The 21355-nt window shown below is 30.5% G+C and overlaps 1 protein-coding gene and 1 long non-coding RNA gene across 4 annotated transcripts in view; one reads left to right on the forward strand and one right to left on the reverse strand.

Moving 5' to 3' along the window:
* The window catches only part of LOC142323991 (uncharacterized), a 119161-nt gene that overhangs the window by 64800 nt on the left and 33006 nt on the right, over nucleotides 1–21355 (reverse strand). For both annotated transcript variants that reach the window (XM_075364466.1, XM_075364467.1), the window contains exon 2: nucleotides 16865–17025. In XM_075364466.1, coding sequence (XP_075220581.1) covers nucleotides 16865–16994 — 130 coding nt within the window. In that variant the 5' untranslated portion in view covers nucleotides 16995–17025. The remainder of the gene's footprint in view (nucleotides 1–16864; nucleotides 17026–21355) is intronic.
* LOC142323992 (uncharacterized) overlaps nucleotides 1–21355 on the forward strand; it is a 109551-nt gene that overhangs the window by 44609 nt on the left and 43587 nt on the right. The window contains exon 3 of one of the 2 annotated variants that reach the window (XR_012756192.1): nucleotides 16868–17034. The exons of the other annotated variant lie outside the window; for it this stretch is intronic. This is a non-coding gene — a long non-coding RNA (uncharacterized LOC142323992). Of the gene's footprint in view, nucleotides 1–16867; nucleotides 17035–21355 lie in introns of those variants that run through there. 2 annotated transcript variants of the gene reach the window in all.

The following is a 21355-nucleotide window of genomic DNA, read 5'->3' on the forward strand; positions in this document are numbered from 1 at the left end:
GTGTTTTGAATCTTGATAAAAAATTCTTGTGTGAACTTTGCCTGTGGCATCAATGATGACGTTACTAACAAACATTACATTTTTGGCGCATGTGTTAACCTAACTTATATTAACATTTATATCATTGGGTAATTAAAATTTACAATTTTACTTACTAATCAAAATAGTTATTTTTAAAAATAAAAGACTTTTGTTATTTTCGTTTTAATAAGCCGAGTAAGAAAGATTGAATAATAATAATAATAATAATAATAATGAAAAATAACTATTATTTCGTCGTGGGTGAATTGATATTTGTAATTAAATATTTTGCGCCAGAGCGGGCAATGTACAAAAATCGATTAGCCGGCCTATTATCTCAGTTAACAATATAATCTACCCTATTATTATAATGTATTACAGTTGTTCTTTTGTTATGCAATAGTACAATCATTTTTTCTTTGAAATTGCACTTCACTCCCTCGTAATAATGACGACATTTAATTATTGCTTTTTCTGATTAAAAGGTTTACTGGCGTATTAACCTTACTGGTTGTAGGCAAGATATCTAAATGAAACACCTTTCATAAACTGAATTGACATTCCTATGAATACTATGCCAGGGTTACTAAAGAAGTGAGGAATGAAGTGGTTTACTAATGCCGAATTAGTGATGTGTCCTAGCATTATTTACAGGTAATATTCTGCTCTACCCGTGACACCTACACTCTGTTCATCAAAGGACTGGACATATAAACGAACGTATTATATTTTTTGAATTTCGTTAAAACCATTTTTGACTGAAACACCTTGAAAAATTACTAATAAATAGAAAATTGTTGGTCTAAAAACTCTTAAACTTGTTGAGGACAATAAGTAAAAGTTAATTAATAAGGAATACTTTTAAAACTATTTTCGACCGTTTCACATGAATATAATATGAGTATTAGTAAAAATAGGTAACTTTCTTTAGCTATTTGAAAATCAGTAATGAAATGAAGTTGTAGACGTTGACTGATGAAATGTTATTCAGAATAAAATAACTTCAACCGCGACTTATATAAATTTCATCTGGTGAAGCAATTAAGATTCAAACTCATTGGAAAAGGTATGGCAAATAAAATTCTTGTGTATAGTAAATGAAATCAGTGCGTTCCCTTATCTAAAAATTGGATTTTGAATTATTTAAAACCCGGATATTTTTTTTTTAATTTCTCTGTAACAGATGAAGATATCAACTTGATTTTTGGTGTGTGTAATCTTCATGCGAATATGTAAGAAATTTCTAGATTTTTCAAAATTTGATCTTGAAGGGGTTGAAGAAAGGTAAAAACGATTTGAAAAATTATTGAAAATTTCCCCTGGTTCAGACTAAACTAAACGAGATTTTCACTAATTGTTGCTTGGAAATACTCTTCAGATAAATATCTAAAAACCACTTTCGAGGTTTTTTGAATTTCGATTTTTTAAGGGGTGCAACGGTGTACGGCTCGGCGGCTCAACCAACAAAATCGCTGCTACTGTACGTGCGACGCGATTGGCTGCACCTGCCTCCGGTTACTTGACTAAAAAACGTAAGATAAAAAAATGTACCGCGACGGAGCGATACTAACACACACACAAACACACACACACACACACACACACACACACACACACACATATATATATATATATATATATATATGGCATTAAAATTAAAAATGGTAGAAAGGTAGTTTTCGTCCTTTGCTAATTTTTGACTATTAATAGTGTTCTAGAAAATCGAGCTTTAGTACGATGAAAGTACTTATTAAGTTACTTAAAATTCCGAATGAGATATTCGAAATGTTTTCTAAACAGTTTTTGCCTCATATTTCGAAAACCTGTGGACTAAAACAGTTGAAATTTGGCAGAGTATTTAGGTAGATAGAGTGATTCAAAACTATATGGAAATCTCTTGAGAGCTGATTCTATAGTTAAAACTAGGAAAAAAAGTTCACGTAAACATAGGCTCGAAAACACTTCGTTAGCGAGTTGCGGCTAGCGAAAGATTTCGCCTGGATTTCGGTTCCCCCGGGGAAATGAAAACTTCCTGAAATTCTGGCAAGGTAGATTAAGGGGCGAATTTAGTTGTTTCTTATGGTTTTTGACCTGAAAATATTTTTAAAATGTGTCGCAGAACTGTACCTCCTTTAGTTTTAAAGATATCTGACGTAAAAGACAACAATTGGTGGTAAAAGATAACACGTTTTTGGGTTTAATCTACGAAAACTTTGTTAAATGGTTTATTAAGTTGTTTTATTTTGCAACTGGAAATATAGAAAATCTAATTCTGAAAAGATTCATGTAAATTACTTACGAAAAAATTGAATGCAGGATATTGAAATTTAACTTTATTAAAAAACAAAACAGACTGAATTGTGAAAAAAAAAATTAACAAGAAATAACTAATTTTGTCCATAGGTTGGAAACAGCTTTTAATATAAAATGTAATTTAACTTTGAAAACAATGGAAAAATGAAATTAAAAATTAGTGAAAGCGTTATTAATTACCTTCAAAGTGGCCCACGTTTTGTTCAATACATGATTTTGCTCGACGAATCCATTCTTTTCTAGCGCGTCTCATAACGTTAGGAGTATTCTTAATAGTTTCTGCAGCTTCTATTATGCGATTCCTTAGTTCCTCTTGTGTGTTAATCCCTTCTAAATAAACAGTTGACTTCATACAACTCCATAGAAAAACGTCTGGTGGCGTTAAGGTCGGGAGATCGTGGTGGCCATTTCACCGGTCTGTTTCGTCCAATCCATTGTCTACCGTATGTATTACTTAAATGATCCTTTACATTATTAAAAAAATGAGAAGTTGTCACGTCGTATGAACCGCATCTCTAACCTGTTTTATAAAAAATATTTTCCAAGACGGTGAGAAGGTTTGTTTCCAAAAAGTTTAAGTGCGCTTCTCCTGTAAGCCTCCTTGGTAAGAAAAATGGACCGATCAAATTATCACCTAGTACACCAAACCGTACATTATAAGTAATAAGTCTTGTACCCCGTGTTACATGGAACGGGTACAACTGTGCCTCATGAAGTGCCCGCCATACGCTGGATTGTGAAATATTTAAATATCGTGATGCTAGTCTAGTGCTTGTAGTTCGCGATAATTGTACAGCATTTATTATTATTTGTTCGTTGATTTGGTGTCTCGCGCTTTGTTAACCAGTATCTTCTTGTTTTGGTTTAAAGCTGCCGGTTTCTTAGGAGTAGTGTGGTTAATTGAAATCCAACCACCAAAGAACACCGGTACCCACGATCTAGTATTCAAATCCGAATAAAAGTAACTGCCTTCACTAGGATTGGAAGTTTAGAACTTACGACTTCGAAACAGCTGATTTGCGATAACAAGGCAACCACTAGACCAGCCCGGTGAGTTGTCTATATTTCTAATAGTGGGGGGGGGGGATTTTTGTCTACATATCTAACTGAAAAAAAAAAATACAACTTAATCAACCATTTAGTAAAGTTTTCTTACGTTAAACCCAAAAACGTGTTATTTTTTACCCCCAATTTTTGTGTTTTACGTCGGATAAAGAGTAAAGGGGGTATCTGGGAGACATTTTAAAAGTATTTTCAGGTCGAAAACCATAAGAAACAACTAAATTCGGCCTTTAATTTACCTTTCCAGAATTTCAGGAAGTCTACATTTCCCCGGGGGAACCGAAATACGGGCGAAATCTTTCCCTAGTCGTAACTCGCTAACGAAGCGTTTTCGGGCCTGCGTTTGTATGAACTTTTGTTCCTATTTTTAGCTATAAGGTCAGATCCGAGAGATTGCCGTATACTTTTGAATCATTCGGTATATACTGTAAACAGATTATTCCAAATTGCACGGCAATCTCTGATTCATTTCCTATTGTAATATTGTCAATGTTATTAAATTTTTGTGGTTTATAATTATTAATTTCATTAATAAAATTATTCCGGTTAAGATCTTGATTAATTATTTAATTTTATTCGGGAAGAAATGAAAACGGGTTCTTTAATCTAGACTGGCTCACTTCAAGAATGTTTGTCATAACCTTGTTATTTACGAACGGATTTGATTTAGTAAGATATCATTTTGTTTGCCATAAAACACTTAACATTTTTGTAATAACGTATTTAAATAAACCAGTGGTTGCAAATAAGAAAAATAATTAAAAAAATTTCGTGGCCGCCATTTTGAAATGGATTGAGAGATCAGGTTCCTTATTTTTACACATGTAAACCTCTAGGTACCCTAGCAGTATAAAATATACTTTTTAACATAATTTTTATGTTAAAAATACAAAATGGCGGATAGCCGGTAAACTAAGCATTTTTGTACATATATTGAGATGAAGATTTTTCTTTATTTCAATGCGGGGGACTTTCCTGAAATTTTGAAGCTGTTTTTAGAAATATCCTACATATTTTACAATCTCATTTTCACTGTTCGCAAAATTTACATTTTCGATCCACTTTCCACGTAATGGAAAGGATACTGTACTTAATACTACTTTTTAATTCAGTCACCATGTAGTTTAAAAACAATTCGGCCCCGATTTTAAATTATTTTACTAAAGATAACTCGTGTGTTGACACTCGTCACTCGCTGACACACATCTCGAATCTTTAACTGATGACCCTCATGCTAGTAAAAAATACATAATTCACACTGTTGACTACCCTCATTGTGACCGTTTAAGATAAGATGTAAAGTCAAAATTATTTAAAAATAGCAAAAAGTATAATTTTTTAAAACTTTTTTTTTAAGAGGAGGATGTTTCGAATTAAATAGATTTGCATTTATTTTTTTTTCAATAAGTTAAATCTTATTCTTTTCACCGATAGGATCGATATCGATGATTTTTTAAAATTTATTCTAGAGAGGAGGTTGTATTGTGTGTGATTCGCTGTGTAAATGGTTTTTTTGTATAAAAAGTGGAGGTTTTTTAAATGTAACAATACCATTGTGTTCGTAAATTTAAGAAGATTTAAATGCGTTTTCAATTTTCATCGATCGTATTTCAACATAAATAGTATATAGTTGATTCCGGTTAATAGGAGCAGCGATTTAATTGGGGCATTTTTGTTAAAACAGAAACATATTGGTATAATTCGTGTAAAATTACGCCGGTTTAACGGCCCAAAATTCCGCTTATAAGGCTCATTAGCTCGTTCGTTTCTTTCTTTTACTTCTAAAATGTCACAATTTTATTAGTAATTTAAATCGTTTGACTGTTGTTGAATGTTGTATTGAGGGAGGTAACGTCCTTCCATCACCGGTCTGCACAGTAATAGTGCGTGGCGACACAGATGACATTATGCAGTTATGACGAAGCAAATGTTTTTATTTTCTTCATTGCGAGCCGTTGTTCATTGTGTGTGGTGCTTTTGTTATCGTTTTTCCGTAATTATTTTTAATCGCTTTTGCTTATCTTTTTACTTTCGTTAATCATTTAATTTTTTTAATCGTTTTTATTTTTTTACTTTGAAGTGTTTAGTAATTTATCCGATTCTTCACCATGCCGCGTAAAGACGTGACGTTGGCAGATAGAATTGATTTGCTAAACAAAATAAAAATTTATCTACCACACACTGGTCAGCGTAAACTTACAGAACTATTGGGAGCATCAAAAACTACAATAGCTCGGATTTTACAGCAAGAAGAACGCTTCGCGGTGAATGGTTTAATAAACGTGAAGGAGAGGGAGCTTCTTAAAAATGAAAACGTGAAGGAAAGGACCCGCTCGTTGAGAAAGCTTTAAACGAATGGTTTTCTACCGTTACTAGTCGAGGAGTAAGTGTCCTATGCTAAAACAAAAAGCAGAAGAGCTTGCAAAAAACTGGGACATTGTGATTTCAAAGCGACAGTTGTCACGTTGGAAATGAGACGTGAAATAAAATTTAAAAATCTTACGGTGAAAAGGCAAGCGCCGATACTGACAGTGCCGAATCATAGAAGAGTTCTAAACTTCCTGAAATAATGAAGAAATATTCACCCGATGACGTCTATAACGCAGACGAAACGGGCCTGTTTTATCGCGCTACGCCGGACGGGTCTGTGTTACAATGATATCGCGTTATCTGACTCAAAAAAGTAATGGATCGAATTACTGTGCTTTGTAACACGAATACGTCTGGTAGTGACAAATTAAAACTTCTTGTTATTGGTAAAGCAGGTAAACCGCTATGTTTTAAGCGGGTTAATATGGAGAGTTTACCTGTGCACTATTATTCCAATAAAAAACCCTGGATGACGAGTCTAATTTTTCGTGATTGGCTGAGCGCTTAGGACAACGAGTTACAGAAAAAAATCAAGAAAAATTTGCCTGTTTATTGATAACTGTGCTGCCCATCTTAATGTAGATTTACGAAACATTCAAATCGAGATTATGCCACCAAATACAAGAAGTTTAATTCAACCGTTTGACATTGGGAATGTAAAAAACGTTTAATTTATTTACCGAAGGAAATTAATAAGTTACATTTTACAAGAAATCGAAGGTAATACGTTGACTTCCTCGGCTACGGCTAAAGATGTTAGTGCATATGTAAATTTATTGCAGACAATTCAGTTCGTAGCCGATAGTTGGGATGAAGTGAAAAGTAGCACTATCAGAAACGCGCTTTGCCAAAAATGGTTTAAAGGTGAATGCCGACGATGATACTAAACGATCGATGCTGATAATAACGATTACGTTTTTTGCAGCACCAGGTTCAGCATTTTGAAGAGTTTTCAAATATAGACGAAAGATACAATTCTACGATGAGAATGAAACCGGGGATGAAGAAATAAAAACATTACTGGTACACAACAACTGGACGGGATTGAAGAAAATGAAGACGAACCCGATTTCAAACGCGTATCTACGCAAGATCCAAAAAAAATTCATTGACAGACTTCAGCAGTATTTTATACAAGAAGGAAGCCCTCTAAAAGAACTACGATTCTGTGCGAAATTTGTAGAACGCCAATTATTGAAAAGGAGACGACAAAGCAAAATAGAAGATTTTTTCAAAAAGTTTAAACAAGAGACATTAAAGTATTTTTTTATTTTACTGATCATTATTGTATTTTGTACTTCTCTTTTGTTTATCAGTTGTTTTGTTTTTTTATTTTTTAGTTATGCAAGATTACAAAAACTCTTCAGTAATGCAATCTACCAGAACAGTAGTTCTTTTTTAATGTAATAGGCCTGTTTTTATATGTAGCTATATAATATAAAAGGATAGTAATTAATGTAATTGTATTTTATTAGACACGTATTGTACGGTACAGCATTTCAATTTTTATTATTTTGTAATTTATAATATTGTTTGTGTAATTTTAATATTAGAAATAAAATTCTGAATAGTAAATCGCTAATTCGAGTTTAATAATTAGAATACATCCGTATACCGTATTTGTGCATAGCTCTTGATTTTTTATTAATATCGCTTAATAGGGCCATTTAGCCCCAGTTCCGAAGTGGTCCGATTATCAGGAATCTACTGTATATCTGATTCAGGACATCAAAATGAAAATAGTTCATGGAAATATCTATCTTACTTCATTTTCCCAGTGTTCGCTATATTCTTAAAAAAAATATTTATATATATCGATATATCTTAAGAACGGATTGAGATATTTTAATGAAATTTGGTGTATCATGTACCCAATTGCATCTTCAATAAAATAAATAATAACGAAAATTATAGCTTTGAAAAATTTCAAAATGGCGGCCATTTAAATTTTGTTTGTTGCTCCATAAATATTTGTTTTATGGAACGATGTTTTATTAGATAACACATTAAACCTTTTCTTTTAAACAAAATGATATGTGCAGTTGATAAACAGCTGAAATATGGCTAAAATTGTTAAAAGGATCCTAAAAATTATGCAACCTGACAGTTTTGTTTCTGTTTTCACGCACAATATTTTTATATAAATATCTCTGTTACATATAATAAAATGATAATTAAGGTCGTCCCTGTGCGCGCATTACGCAAAAACTACTGAACAGATTTTAATAAAACTTAGCAGATTTATACCTTCAAGGCTTGGTCATTATTTCCTATTAGAATTATCACAATATTCGTAATGGGGGTTAAGATATTAAAGATACTCATTAAAGAAAAAAATGAATCCTTTAGTTCATTATATTTCTCTTTCCGTAGTAGAAGAAAAAGTTCTCTGAGTATTATTATATGAGTATTATAAAATTGTTATTGTAATTGGCTTAAATTAGCACATTTAGCGAACTTTTATAAATTTTTATTGTTTATTTTGGCTGTTTATATTGGATTGTCAAAAGTTAAAAAATATGCCTTCAAGAAAGAGAAGTAACCTTTCTAATTATTCAAACACTGCTAAAATAATAAAAATATCTAGGTCCTCTGAAACAGTGCATGATTGTCGGTTTGCTGTTGACCGAGAGCGCTACGCCCAGACTCGAACTGCAATAAATTTGCAATGCGAATTATAATTAAATTCCTGACGAGTTGATACTGAGTTCTGAAACTGAGTTCATGTAGAGCTACCGTGGTCAAATAAGGATAAAAATGGTTTTAGCTTTAATGTACTGATTAAATGCGCCGATCATGAACATAATGGTGCCACGACAGAGTGTGTTGGTATTGTCACGCTCGGAAATGGAAAGGGGAATCAAAAGTGATATGTTGTGCGTCAGGAAAGGTTCATTTACCTCCAATTCAAGACCACTTAAAGTACTTTGAAGCACTGTTGAATAGAGACCGTCCTAAATGAAAATATTTCTTTAACAATATAATAGCCTACAACAGCGCCTCTGAAATGACTTCATTTGGAGATTGTATCAGTATTATTCTCCCAACAATAAGGATAACGAACACAGAGGGGGTCTAGGGGGCGGAGCCCTGACCGGCTAGTAATAAATAGATAAATAAAAAAAAATATTTTGCCTTAAAGGAATTTTATTTAAATTTATTATTTAATTTTTTCTTCGTACTAGGCGAGTGGGATCTAGCAGGTTTGGTTTTTGCGACCCGATGCCTTTCCTAGTAGCGTTTATTTATTATATAAATGTTAAATGGAAATCTTTAGCTTAATGAAAAACGCCGTTATTAACCGATATTCGAATTCGGAATCTGCGTTCAAAAGACAAGGGGTAATTATCATTTAGCAATGATAATTTGTATTAAATATACGAAGTATATTAGTTTTATTTGTAATAAATATACGAACATATTTTTTCTATTTTATATTAATTCTTTTTTATTACCCTTTCTTTTTATTTTATTTATTCAGTTATTAAGAGAAAGAAACGATATAAAGGTTCCAGGATGTAAGAATTTAACTTAAATCCTGAACATATAGAAAAGTCTGTACTTTATAGTCATATTTCTCTAAATTACGTCAACACATCAATTTAAAATTGTTTTTATTATAAATGAAGAGGAAGATCATACATTATTTTTGACGATAACATTCTCTTACCAAGAAATGTTTGTAGGGATTTCACATAATCACATGATACTAAAATATAATAAAGATTGCGTTTTTCTTATCTTTTCTGTATTGTTAAGTAGATAATACTGCTAACTGATTGAATATTATTTCCGTTGGAGTTTAAGGGAAACTAATTGTCAGATTTTTATAAAATATATATAACGTTTTAATCGGACCACATTTTCGTTATCAGAAATTATAATGATTTTTATTAAAAATACTGTGCAGTAAATTAAATTCATAAAAATAAAATTTAGTTTATTATTTATTATTATTTTTTTAATTTTCTGAAGTCACCCGTTGAATTTCCCTCTTTAGCTCAGGAATTGTTTGTGGAGAGTTTTCATAAAGCTTTGACTTAAAAAATTCCCCCAAAGAATGTAATCAAACGGCGACAGATCGCATGCTCTTGATGGCCGCGTTTGATCGGCGTGATTTGTAATTACGCAATCTGAAAATTACAACAGCGCCTTTAAAGTGATTGATGGAAATTTTATCAGTATTATTCTTACAACCATGAGGATAAAGAACGCAGCGGAGCCAAATAGCTGACCGGTTAGTATATAGAAGCAAAATATGAAGTTATTCAAAGTACTTTCATATTACGAGAGATAAAAATTAAAAAACACGATTGCCAAAAACAAAACATTGCTCTTTAATATATGATAATTACTAATATTGTGTAATTAAACTGCGTGCGGGTGACAATTTTGTACGAGTATATAGTATTTTAATGCAGTATAATTTTTTTTTCAAATTTTAAAATTTATTTAAACATATCACATATATATGTATATTTATTTATTTATGTAGCCTATGGCATTCTCGGAAACGTAAGGATTCCAACGCCGGTTATACACCTAAATCGGTTCAGCCGTTGAACTGCTACGATAGAACATACATACATATGTACACCCTAAATGCATTACAATTCTTTTTAGACAGTCGTGTAAAAAGTCAAGAAAATTAGTTAAAATTATAGTTAAAAAAAAACATATTCCTGGATTATTTAATTCAGAATAATTTGTATCCATTTATTTTTTATTTCCTTGTACGAAGTAAAGGAAGTATTGTGATCGCGAAAAATCACGGTTTTCAGATTTCAATGGAAATATCCATTTTGGCCATCCCTGAATCCATTTTGACTAGTTTCGACGTGATGAACTTACGTATCTCGCATAAATAAAAAACTATTAGCCGTAGGATGTTGAAATTTTGGTTTAGGACTGTTGTAACATCTAATTGTGCACCTCTCCTTTTCATTGCAATCGATTGAACCAAAAGTGTCCAAAAATGCCCAAAATTGAAAAAGATTTGGATTTTTGACTTTTTCGTAACTGCTGTAATAAGCCTTTATTGAGAGCTTTTCAATTATATATCATGTGGTACTTATTTTTATTTGTTCCAGAGTTATAGCCAAATAAAATCTTTAATTAATGAAATATTTGGATCTTACAAGTGGAAGGCATATCGGTTCAAATCCGACTTCATCTCCATTTTTTAAACCTTTTTTTTAAATTAAAATATTTTGATTTATTAATTATTAACCCTGATTGCAAAAAAAAATATAATAAATAATAATTCAATAACAATAAAAAAATACGAAAAAATATCAGAAGTTAATATTGAAGTAAAATTTTATGTACTTTTCATTAAAAAAAAAATGTGTATATGTAATTTAATAGGCGTACAAGAAAGTCATTGGTGTCTACATCAGATTTTTTATTTTTATCAAGGCATATGTTTCTTGTATTTATATAATAATCTTGGTTTAAAAAAAAAAAACTTTTCTGTTCCCCTTTAAATTTCAACTTTTTGAAATCTGCTCTAAAGTAAGGATAGATCAAATTTTGGTAATTGTTTTTAATCTGTTTGTTTTGGTAATTATTTTTACTCGTAAAGCAAAAATATAAAGATATAAATAGAAATATATAGTTATTCTTTTTTTAATTTATTTATGTTTTTGAAGTAATTCAATCAAAATGGAATTTTTAATATTATATAACAGTTTAATTTTTAATTGATTTTTTTTTTCAAATCGTTCAATTAACTATTCATTTTCGGATTCTACGTATTAAAGTGAACAAAAAATATATTAAAATATATAAAAATACAGATCGGATTGAGGAATAGTTATATTATATTTGGTACACATGCTTATAACGATCTCTAATAAATAAAAAAATTATTGTTAAAGTACTTTTACAAATTTCAAAATTGTGGCCCCGTCAATTTTTTAATTTTTTTATATCTCTGTAATCATTTTTATCAAAATACATTTTATTATGCTTTTAATTGTTATTAAAATGATTCCTTAGTTTTGAAAATCGGTTGCAAAATAACCAAATAATTTTGTGCGTTTGTATAAACGTATATTATTTTTTAGAGCTCTACTATTGACCACGCCAATATCATTTTTCTTTTCCATATTTCCTTCATTTTCTCGGTGTGCAGCCATTTTTCTTGTGTAAATTCCCTTCTGGCATTATTTCTTCCTTCATCCACAAGAACATTATAAACTAGTTCTGTAGTTTTTATTCTATCCAGACAATTCTTGTCTTTTATCCTTAGATTTTAAAATTCCTCTTTCATTTTCTTTATGTATCCTATTTGTCTTTTTAATTTTAAACGTTTTTCAAAATTTTGATTAGTCATTCTTTTTGGATTCATTCGGATTATGTATCTGAGAAATTTTAATATATATATATATATTTTATATAATTACCGTTTTCAAATCTTCTGGGATTTATACATTTCCTTATTTGATTGATTTATTTCGATAAAATAAATTTATTTTATCGACGATAGATTTCAGTAACAAAATGAAATTGTATATGTCAACAGAAACGCGATTTAATAATAATAAAATGGGACCACACTCGATTTGTTTAAACATATCATTATATATATAACACGACTAGCAAATAAATTATTAATTGCTGATTATATTATGTAGTATTATTACACACATATATACACATAATATTAAGTTAGTATTATTACTTGATATTAAGCGTTTAGTTAACAGTACTGTTTATGGATATAGATAAACCCTGTTATTTATTATAATGGTGATAAATAAGTGAAAAATAAAATTTTTTATTTTTAATATACTACGCGAAATGCTTAATAAGATTCTTTTAAAATCACGCTGTTAGGGTGTTGTTACATTTTTTCTCTGGTTATAGTCCAAAGGATTATTGACCATTTAACAGGTTATCGACTTAAATTCTGATAATAAACAAAAAATATACATATTTAGTTAAATCATTTCTTTTAAAACCGTAAAAACATTTTAAAGATAAGAATTATTACAATATATTTTAAAGATATAAATATCAATTTTTTTTTCAGGGAATTAAGGAAGGTTATGTCAGAAATGTAACTCATTATGTATACCATATAATAAATACATGTAGTTATTATTTTAAATATATAATCGAAAAATGTTTATCTTTTCATGACCGTATCAAAAAGAATATTTGTGATAAAATATATAATGAAATTTCATTGCAAATAGGAACTCTCCTAATATGGCTTAACATTTAGGCCTAATTATTATTATCATCATGTTTTGTTAAGTTTTTATCAATTCATTTACGTAATGAGTGTTATTAATTTATTATATTAATAAATGCGGCGTTACATATTATCTAAAACTAGTTTTAATGCCGTCTTTGATAGGCAGGCGTAATTATTTTTAATTTTTTTTTGTCGTGTCAGATTTTGATGTATCTCAAATTTAAAAATTTAGTTTATGAATTTCTTAGTTATTATTGCCTAAAATTTTATTATCTGTCATACACTGACCGAATTTTTTTCGATTTTTTTGAGGTCTATCGAGTAAAAAAAAAAATGGTTATAAAATTCTGTTCGTAGGAATGTTTCTGGAGCTTCTAATAGATTTATGTTTTACCAAAGACTGATTTAACCTGCAGTCATTAAATATGGTACGGTATACCTATATTTGAAAGAATAATAATATTATTTTTTTAATTGAAAAATCTGATTACGGCTTCTTATATTTTCAAGTAGATTAGATTTTATAAAAATATAACTTTTATTTGTGAGTGATTTACTTTTCTGGTTGTATACAGATGATTCACGAAGAATGTAATAATGAATTTCAAGACCTGTTTTAGTGGTGAAAATGAAGAAGAAAGTTCGTATAAACGTAGGTTTGAAAATGCTTGTTTAGCGAGCGTCAGATGGCGTTTCGGCCTGATTTCTGCGCCTTCAGTAAAATTAAGCCAGACTGTTATTCTTGGGACCCAAATTAAGTGGTAAATTTAGTGGTTTTATATGAAATCAGACATGAAACATTTAAAAAAGTAGGACTCAGAACTGTAATTTTTAATAGCTTTCGAGAAATTTGCGTTAAAAGATAAAAGGGGTAGAAAACATTATTTTATGTTAGGAGTAAAATAACTTTTTTTTATGGATAATAAATATATAAAAATTATAAACAAAACTTGTAGAAAATTTTATTCTGAGTAAAATGTTCGAATAAAATTCACAGAAGCTAAATACAGACGTAAGGATTTCGAAATATATTAAAAACAAAACACATTAAAATGTGGCAGATTTTGGCTGACTTTCACTAGTTGAAAATTTCCTAAAATTTTATTACATACTTCGTGAATCAAACTCTATTTATTTAGCTATACTTTTTGATAAATAAGGAAAATTATGGTGACTGGATCAAATTTTACAAGTCAGACTTTCTGTAAATCTTGATATGTATTGAATACCTTTAATCAGAAAATCTAATTTGGACACCGCATGACTTCCTTGTACGCCTATTAAATTACTTACACATTTTTATTAATTATTAAAAGTACTAAATTACTACTAAAAGTAATAAATTAAAAGTACATAAAGTTTTATTTCATTAATAACTTCTGATATTTTTTGATATTTTTTTTTTATTATTGTTATTATTGATTTATTATTTATGGTAAACATTTTTTTACAATCGGAGGTTAATAAATTAATGTATAAAATACATCGATTAGTTAATCAATGTATTTAAATTAAAAAAAAAGTTTAAAAAAAAGGAGATGAAGTCTGACTCGAACCGATGTGCCTTCTCCTTTTGAGATCCAAATATTTCATAAATTAAAATTTTATTTTTCTATAACTCTGGAACCAATGACAATAAGTACCACTTATGATATATCGTTGAAAAGACCTCAGTGAGGGTTTATAGCAGTTAAGAAAAAGTCCAAAATCCAAATAGTTTGGATTTTGGGCTCTTTTGGCTCAGTCAAGTTGCAATCAAAAGGGGAGGTGCATAACTAGATGTTACAACGTTCTAAATCCAAAATTTTAACATCCTGCGACTAATTGTTTTTGATTTATGCGAGATACATACGTACGTATGTACAGACGTCACGCCAAAACTAGTTAAAATGGATTCAGGGATGGTCAAAATAGATATTTTCTTTGAAATCTGATAACCGAAATTTTTTTCGATCACAATACTTTCATTACTTCGTACAAGGAAGTAAAAACACAGTTTTATTATTGAAAAAATCTGGTTGGAAGTATGTTGGCCTTTTTTTTTTCTTAATATCTCCACATTGGATGGATCGATTAGGATGAAATTTGGCACGATAGTTTATAAATATGGAGCACTGTGCCATTAACTTTGGTAAAATCGTTTAAGGGTGCAGGAGAAGACGGTTATTAGGGTTTCGTATCTCAAAAGGTAGGAACATTTTTCATATAATGTAATAACGTTTAATTAGTTACGATAATTTTTGATGGTGTTTAGTACTATTCTAATCCCTAATTATAAGTGGAAGCAACTAATTTTATGTTCTTTCGGGACTGTAAAGTCACATTCATGTATAAGTAGATGATTTTATTATATTATATTTTTACTCTGGTTATGTACATATGTGAGTAATTTTATTTAGCGGTTGGGGCAGTAGTTTATTATTTTTTTTCTCTATACTTCAGTTATCTTCACAGTGGATTAACCAATCCAGTATGAAGATATATACGTTTCTGTTTTGACAGAAATGTTAGAACAGCGAGAAAGTAGATTGGAACGTGACCAGTTGTACCATTCACAAACTAACAAATCAGAAACATCAGAACAAAAAAAAAGTAGGTTGTAACACGACCGTATCGCTCACAAGTAAGATTAACAGAAACGTCACGACAACGCGAAGTTAGATTGGAACGCGATCGTTTACATTATTTGCAAATTAGACGATAAGTTCTGTAAAATTTATTTCAGATTGTCTAAAGAAGAACTTTTCAACAAAAAGAGGGAGAACTTATCATCCTCTACTTGAGGCTATATATGGAATTTAAGCAGCTTACCTTCTTTATTTTTTTGTTTAGCCTCCGGAACCACCGTAAGGTATTACTTCAGAGAATGAATGAGGATGTTTGAACGTAAATGAAGTGTAGTCTTGCAGAGTCTCAGATCAACCATTCCTGAGATGTGTGGTTAATTGAAGCCCAACCACCGAAGAACACCGGTATCCACGATCTAGTACTCAAATCCGCATAAAAGTAACTGCATTTACTAGGATTTGAACCTTGGAGTTCTTGGCTTCGAAATCAGCTGATTTGCGATGACGAGTTAACCACTAGACTAACCCGGTGGGTTAAAGCAGCTTACCTAGCATACCACTAAACACACATCATTGACACCAAGAACTACTACCGAACCTTTCCGCTGACATACAGCCGACTTGAATGCCCACCATCAAAGAATCAAGCAAATCAGCATAGTAACACACGAAGCATACTACCAAATAACAACACACACACACACACACACACACACACATACACACACACACATACACACACACACTCTCACTCCCACTCCCTCTTTTAGCCAACTTTGAGTATATACGTTTGAAGTAGGTATAATTTTGAATCAACTAATTTTTTACTGAAAACAATTTATTCGTGAGAAATATTAGCACCACTTTGCGTTGTCATCACAATGAATGTGTAAACAAATTTTAAGCTCCGAAGCTTTTCGAGAAATAGGTTAAAATCGATAGCAAAGTTTTGACCATTCCGCCGCCTACTATAAGATACACGTGAGTTACAGTGAGTTAAATAAAAGCGTATAATAAAATTTTTAAAGAAATTTAATTTTTATTAAAATAATTTTTTTTTTACTATGTGAAAACATAAATGTTTTCAGGTTGTTGGTATTCCAGTTAACGCGTATGAAGTATTTTTAAAATATATCTTACTTATGTTACTATAAATACAATTATATATGATGCCATGCTTTGTGCTATAATAAACAACGTGTAATATAGTACGTGTACTTAAATATATAATGTTTGTACATGTTTATTATAGTTGTTCTCTTTTTAATAAACAATGAATCAAAGGTTTTAATATTCTAAATATAAATTTTAATTAATATTCTCATACCAGGACCGTTGACCGGTGGAGAAACAAGCGGTGGTGATGGAAGATATCTTCTTGCACAACCACAAGATCGTAAATTTCCTGGTTTTTCATCCGGTTGACCGTACCTTCCTAATGGACTTCTGGAACTCATCTTCTATAGAAATGTAGCAGATTTTCCTGACCTATAATATTTTAATATCGTGTTATTTTATCTTTAAAATTAAATTAATATGTTCTAAATTTATCTTCAATTTTATAAATAAAATAGTAGTAAAATGCTAAGGGTTTTAAATATACCATTTTAATTGTGTATAAAATTTAATAATAAAATACTTTGTAATTAAAAAAGTAGAACAAAAATCACTTCGCTTTCTACAATTCGTTTAAAATGTTTATAAATAAAATGCGTTCAAATAATTTTCATTAATGGGTCCTAAATACGAATTATTTTGTAGTTATTTTATATATTTACTATCTTCATGTATTTACTTTAACGTCATTTCATGTGTTTATGTCTTATATCTGTATAAATAAAAATGTAAATGTTCGTTTGTTAAAAATCTTAAATCTCCGAAAGTTCACCGATTGCTTTGAAATTTTGACACAACGTTGCATTCGAATACGCGCGTGTTTTTATATACCTACTATTTATATACCTGAGATATCACACCTTTGACAGGCAAAAACATGCTTTTTTTGAAAAACAGCGCTATCTGTTGGACGTAAAAGCAGCACACGCTATACTAAATATTTTACGATTCCATTTCAATGTTTCCGATATGCGTGTCCGCTGTAGACTAAAAAACTACTGGACCGATTTATGCGTGGGTAAAAAGGGAGAAAGGGAAAATCGAAAAAGTTAAAAGGGAAGAAGGAGAAAATGGAAAAAAGATGAAGGGGAAAACGGGGAAAAGAAAATGGAAAGGGGGCAAAAAGAAAAAAGAAAAAGGAGAAATGGAAATAAGGGAAAGAGAATGGGGGAAGGAAAGGGGAGACAATGAAAGGGAAGGGGAAATGGGGGAAAATATGGTAAAAATGAAAATGGGGAAAAGGGAGAAAGGGAAAGGTTAAATTCTGTGAAGTTCCATAATGTTCATTTTGTTAATGTTTTATCAGACTTTTAATTGTGTTCATTTAATCTATATATATACTCAAATCTAGCAACAGGAAGCATTGCCGGGTCTGCTAGTAATAAATATAGACTTTTTTCAAATCTGTTTTTCTTTTTTAATTAATCATTTAACACTTGATTGAATTTTTATCGTGGTTTTCCTTGATCTACGCAGGCAAATGCTTTGGCAATTCCTTTTTTTTATACGACTGCCCAGAAAGGAGTGTAAATCATTTAGGGTGTATGCATGCATGTTTGTTCCACCATAGCAGCTTAACTGCCGAACCGATTTAGATATATGACCCTGCGTTTCCTTATGGAATCCTTACGTTTCTGGGAAGTTATATATTTATATACATATATATATATATATATATATATATATATATATATATATATATATATATATATATATATATATATAACATTGGAGATTTGCCGATTGAAGCACAAACTTTTATGAATTGAATTAATGTACTGTGAACTGTGAGCGTCTATCACTGTGTTAGCTGGGTTTGAACTGAATGATTCAAATCGATTAAATGAATAATATTACAAAAATAATAGAATTAAATTTACGTTAATTAAAGTAAAATATTATTAAATAAATTTAATAAAATTCTGTTTAATAATAAATGGCTTCCCGTGGGAACGGCATGTGGGCTATAGTAGTGAGGTGATGCAAGCACCTCGTGCGTGGCTAGCCAATCATCACCATCAACTGCTTACTAGCGGGGTGCCCCTGGGGCGCTGATTTGGGAGGTGCAATGGGTGCTCTTATTATATCTCTGCAAACAGTCGTTTGATTTCAAAAATTCAAATGGAGTATTTGTTAGCAGACTGAAGGCTAACTTTTGCATGCTTCAGGTACATTCTCGATCTAACAGATCACGGTTATTCGGAAGTGTAATATCTTCGCAACTAATCTTCCGATTTTCAAAATTCAGACGGGGTATTTGCTAGTATAATAGAAAATTACGACATAACCAAACCGGAACAAAACTTAATCGATACACTCGGTAAAACCGAGTGGCCTACGCTACGCCGAGACCAGCTTGAGCCCGGCGAGCTCCCATAAACGGTCTTTGTAGAGTTTTATGACAGTGCGATTAGAGGTAATGCTGTCGGCATCGGATTGAAAGTCGTGTGTATCAGTTGTAGTAAAACTGGAGTAAATTTTAGTCTGAATAGTAATTGTCCTGTATTAAAGAACCCCCCCGACTACATTTAAATATTTTCGTTGGACAAATTTTCTTATCGATGTAAGCACAGTGAGAACTTAACCATTTTTCAACCTTAAATTTCTGCTATTTCTACAACATGAAAAATATATTTGAACAAATTGAAACTCTCTGAAAGTCGATTGGTCTCCCATTATTTTATTTAATTAAATACTGCATAACGATATTTAGTCCTTTATTTCCATACCTTGTTTTCTTCTTTTTTTTAGTTCGATTTATTGTCTGTTTGTTTTATTGTTTTTTTAGTTTAATTTTTTTTTGGCAGTCGTGTTTTTATTATATTAAGAACATACGAAAACTTTAATTTACTGGTAAACTTGTCGTCGCAAGTCAGTTGTTTAACGGCTGATTTTCGAAGTGGAAGGTTCTTAGTTTATCTTAGTAGAGGTAAGTTACTTTTATACGAATTTGAATACTAGAGAACGGATACCGGTTATTTTAGTGGTTCGCTTCAATTAACCAGTATCTCAGGAATGGTCGGTCTGAGTCTGTACAAGTCTAATGTGAATTTTGGGCCAGATCCTTACCCAAAATTCAAATTCATGAAGAAATTCGACAGTTATGGAATTCTAAAATTTTACACTTTTGGGGTAGACAAAAAAAATGCCATGCATGAAATGTTTTAAAAATAAATAAAAAATATAATTCTTAAATAATATACTAAGTGTGTTATATCAGTCGATTCAGCTAAATCTAAACTATCGATTAGTGTAATTAAAGAAGTACGGATAAAAAAATTTTGTTCGAGTCCGGTCTAACCTTAGAGAAAAATGAACACAATCGAGTTTCTTTGATATTGTTCTAGCGTATAGTTTTTTTTGTTTTTATTTTCGCTAACCACTTTAATTTTAATTCCTACTCGAAAAATAAAGAAATATTAGATTTTTCTAATCTAATAAACCTTTAAATTTGTCAAAAATTGTTTGTTACGTCGGTATGAAGAGATATAAATGTAAAATTTTAACGACGTCCAGATTTGTATGATCGGATTTGATTATTTTTTTACATAATTCTTTTACGTTGTAAAATCTATTCTATTTATAAAATATTTAATGTGAAATAAAATCTGTCTATTTATTAAGGGATTATAATAATTTACGTATTATAATAAAATAAAAACTTTTTAATTTAATTACAGCGGACACTTAATTATTAAAATCATTATTGAATAAAGACAAATAAAATGACCTTGGCCGTCTTAGGAGTTCAAATTATTTATAAACAATATCGATTTAAATATCTATTTTTACTTTAAGTAAAATAAAAAAATAAATTTTAAATAAAAAAATAAAATTTTACGTGAAGTAAATAGACATTATTCTTTACGATTGGATTCACATATTATATCCTGTAGTATTTTCTCGTCTATAGCTCTAATGCTGCTATATAACAACTTCAGCTGTAATTGCAAGGTATATAGATCGGTACAAAATTTCGAAGTCGGGTGTTTTTGTTTTGCAATCCTAGACGTTTCATGACCTCCTGAGTTCAAAAAAATCCATTGAAATTTCCGGAAAATGTATGTACGTAAAAGTTTTGACGAGTATTTTGATTAATATCTCCGAACTGACCCAACATATTCTTCAAAAATGGCTCAGAAAATTTTTATATTAAACTTTGTGGAAAATTAAAAAAAAAGGGAGGGGTAATTTTCGCCATTTTGAATATTGAATTTTTTTGTACAGTGGCTTTAAAAAATTGAGCTTCAGTACGATGAAAGTACTTATTTAGTTATTTAAAATTCAACAATTTTAAGTCATCAGAATTAGGGGTGGGAGAATATTCTACAATATTTCTATACAGTCTTTGCCTCGCATCTCAAAAACCTGGTAATCATAAAAGTTTAAATTCAGCACAAATATTTGTCTGAATATACATTCTACAGGTGTTCAACTTAAAAGAGGCCCCATCATATAGTTAAGTCTATAAATAATAGTTTATTTGCAAACACTTGCATAGTAATTTACAAAAGGGGTTGAGTATGATATCCATTCACTTCTCAAGTTCCTGGCTATTGTCGTCAGCTGTACCCTGTCTATTTCCTGGAAGACATCGGTAATGTTCATCTTCAATTCCTGTAGGGTGTGTGGATCGCTCTATAAACGATTTATTTTAAGTAACACCACAGAAAGAAGTCTTGGTTAGTCAGATCAGGAAATC

The sequence above is a fragment of the Lycorma delicatula genome, chromosome 4 (genome assembly GCF_047948215.1).
Source record: "Lycorma delicatula isolate Av1 chromosome 4, ASM4794821v1, whole genome shotgun sequence".
Lineage (NCBI taxonomy): Eukaryota > Metazoa > Arthropoda > Insecta > Hemiptera > Fulgoridae > Lycorma > Lycorma delicatula.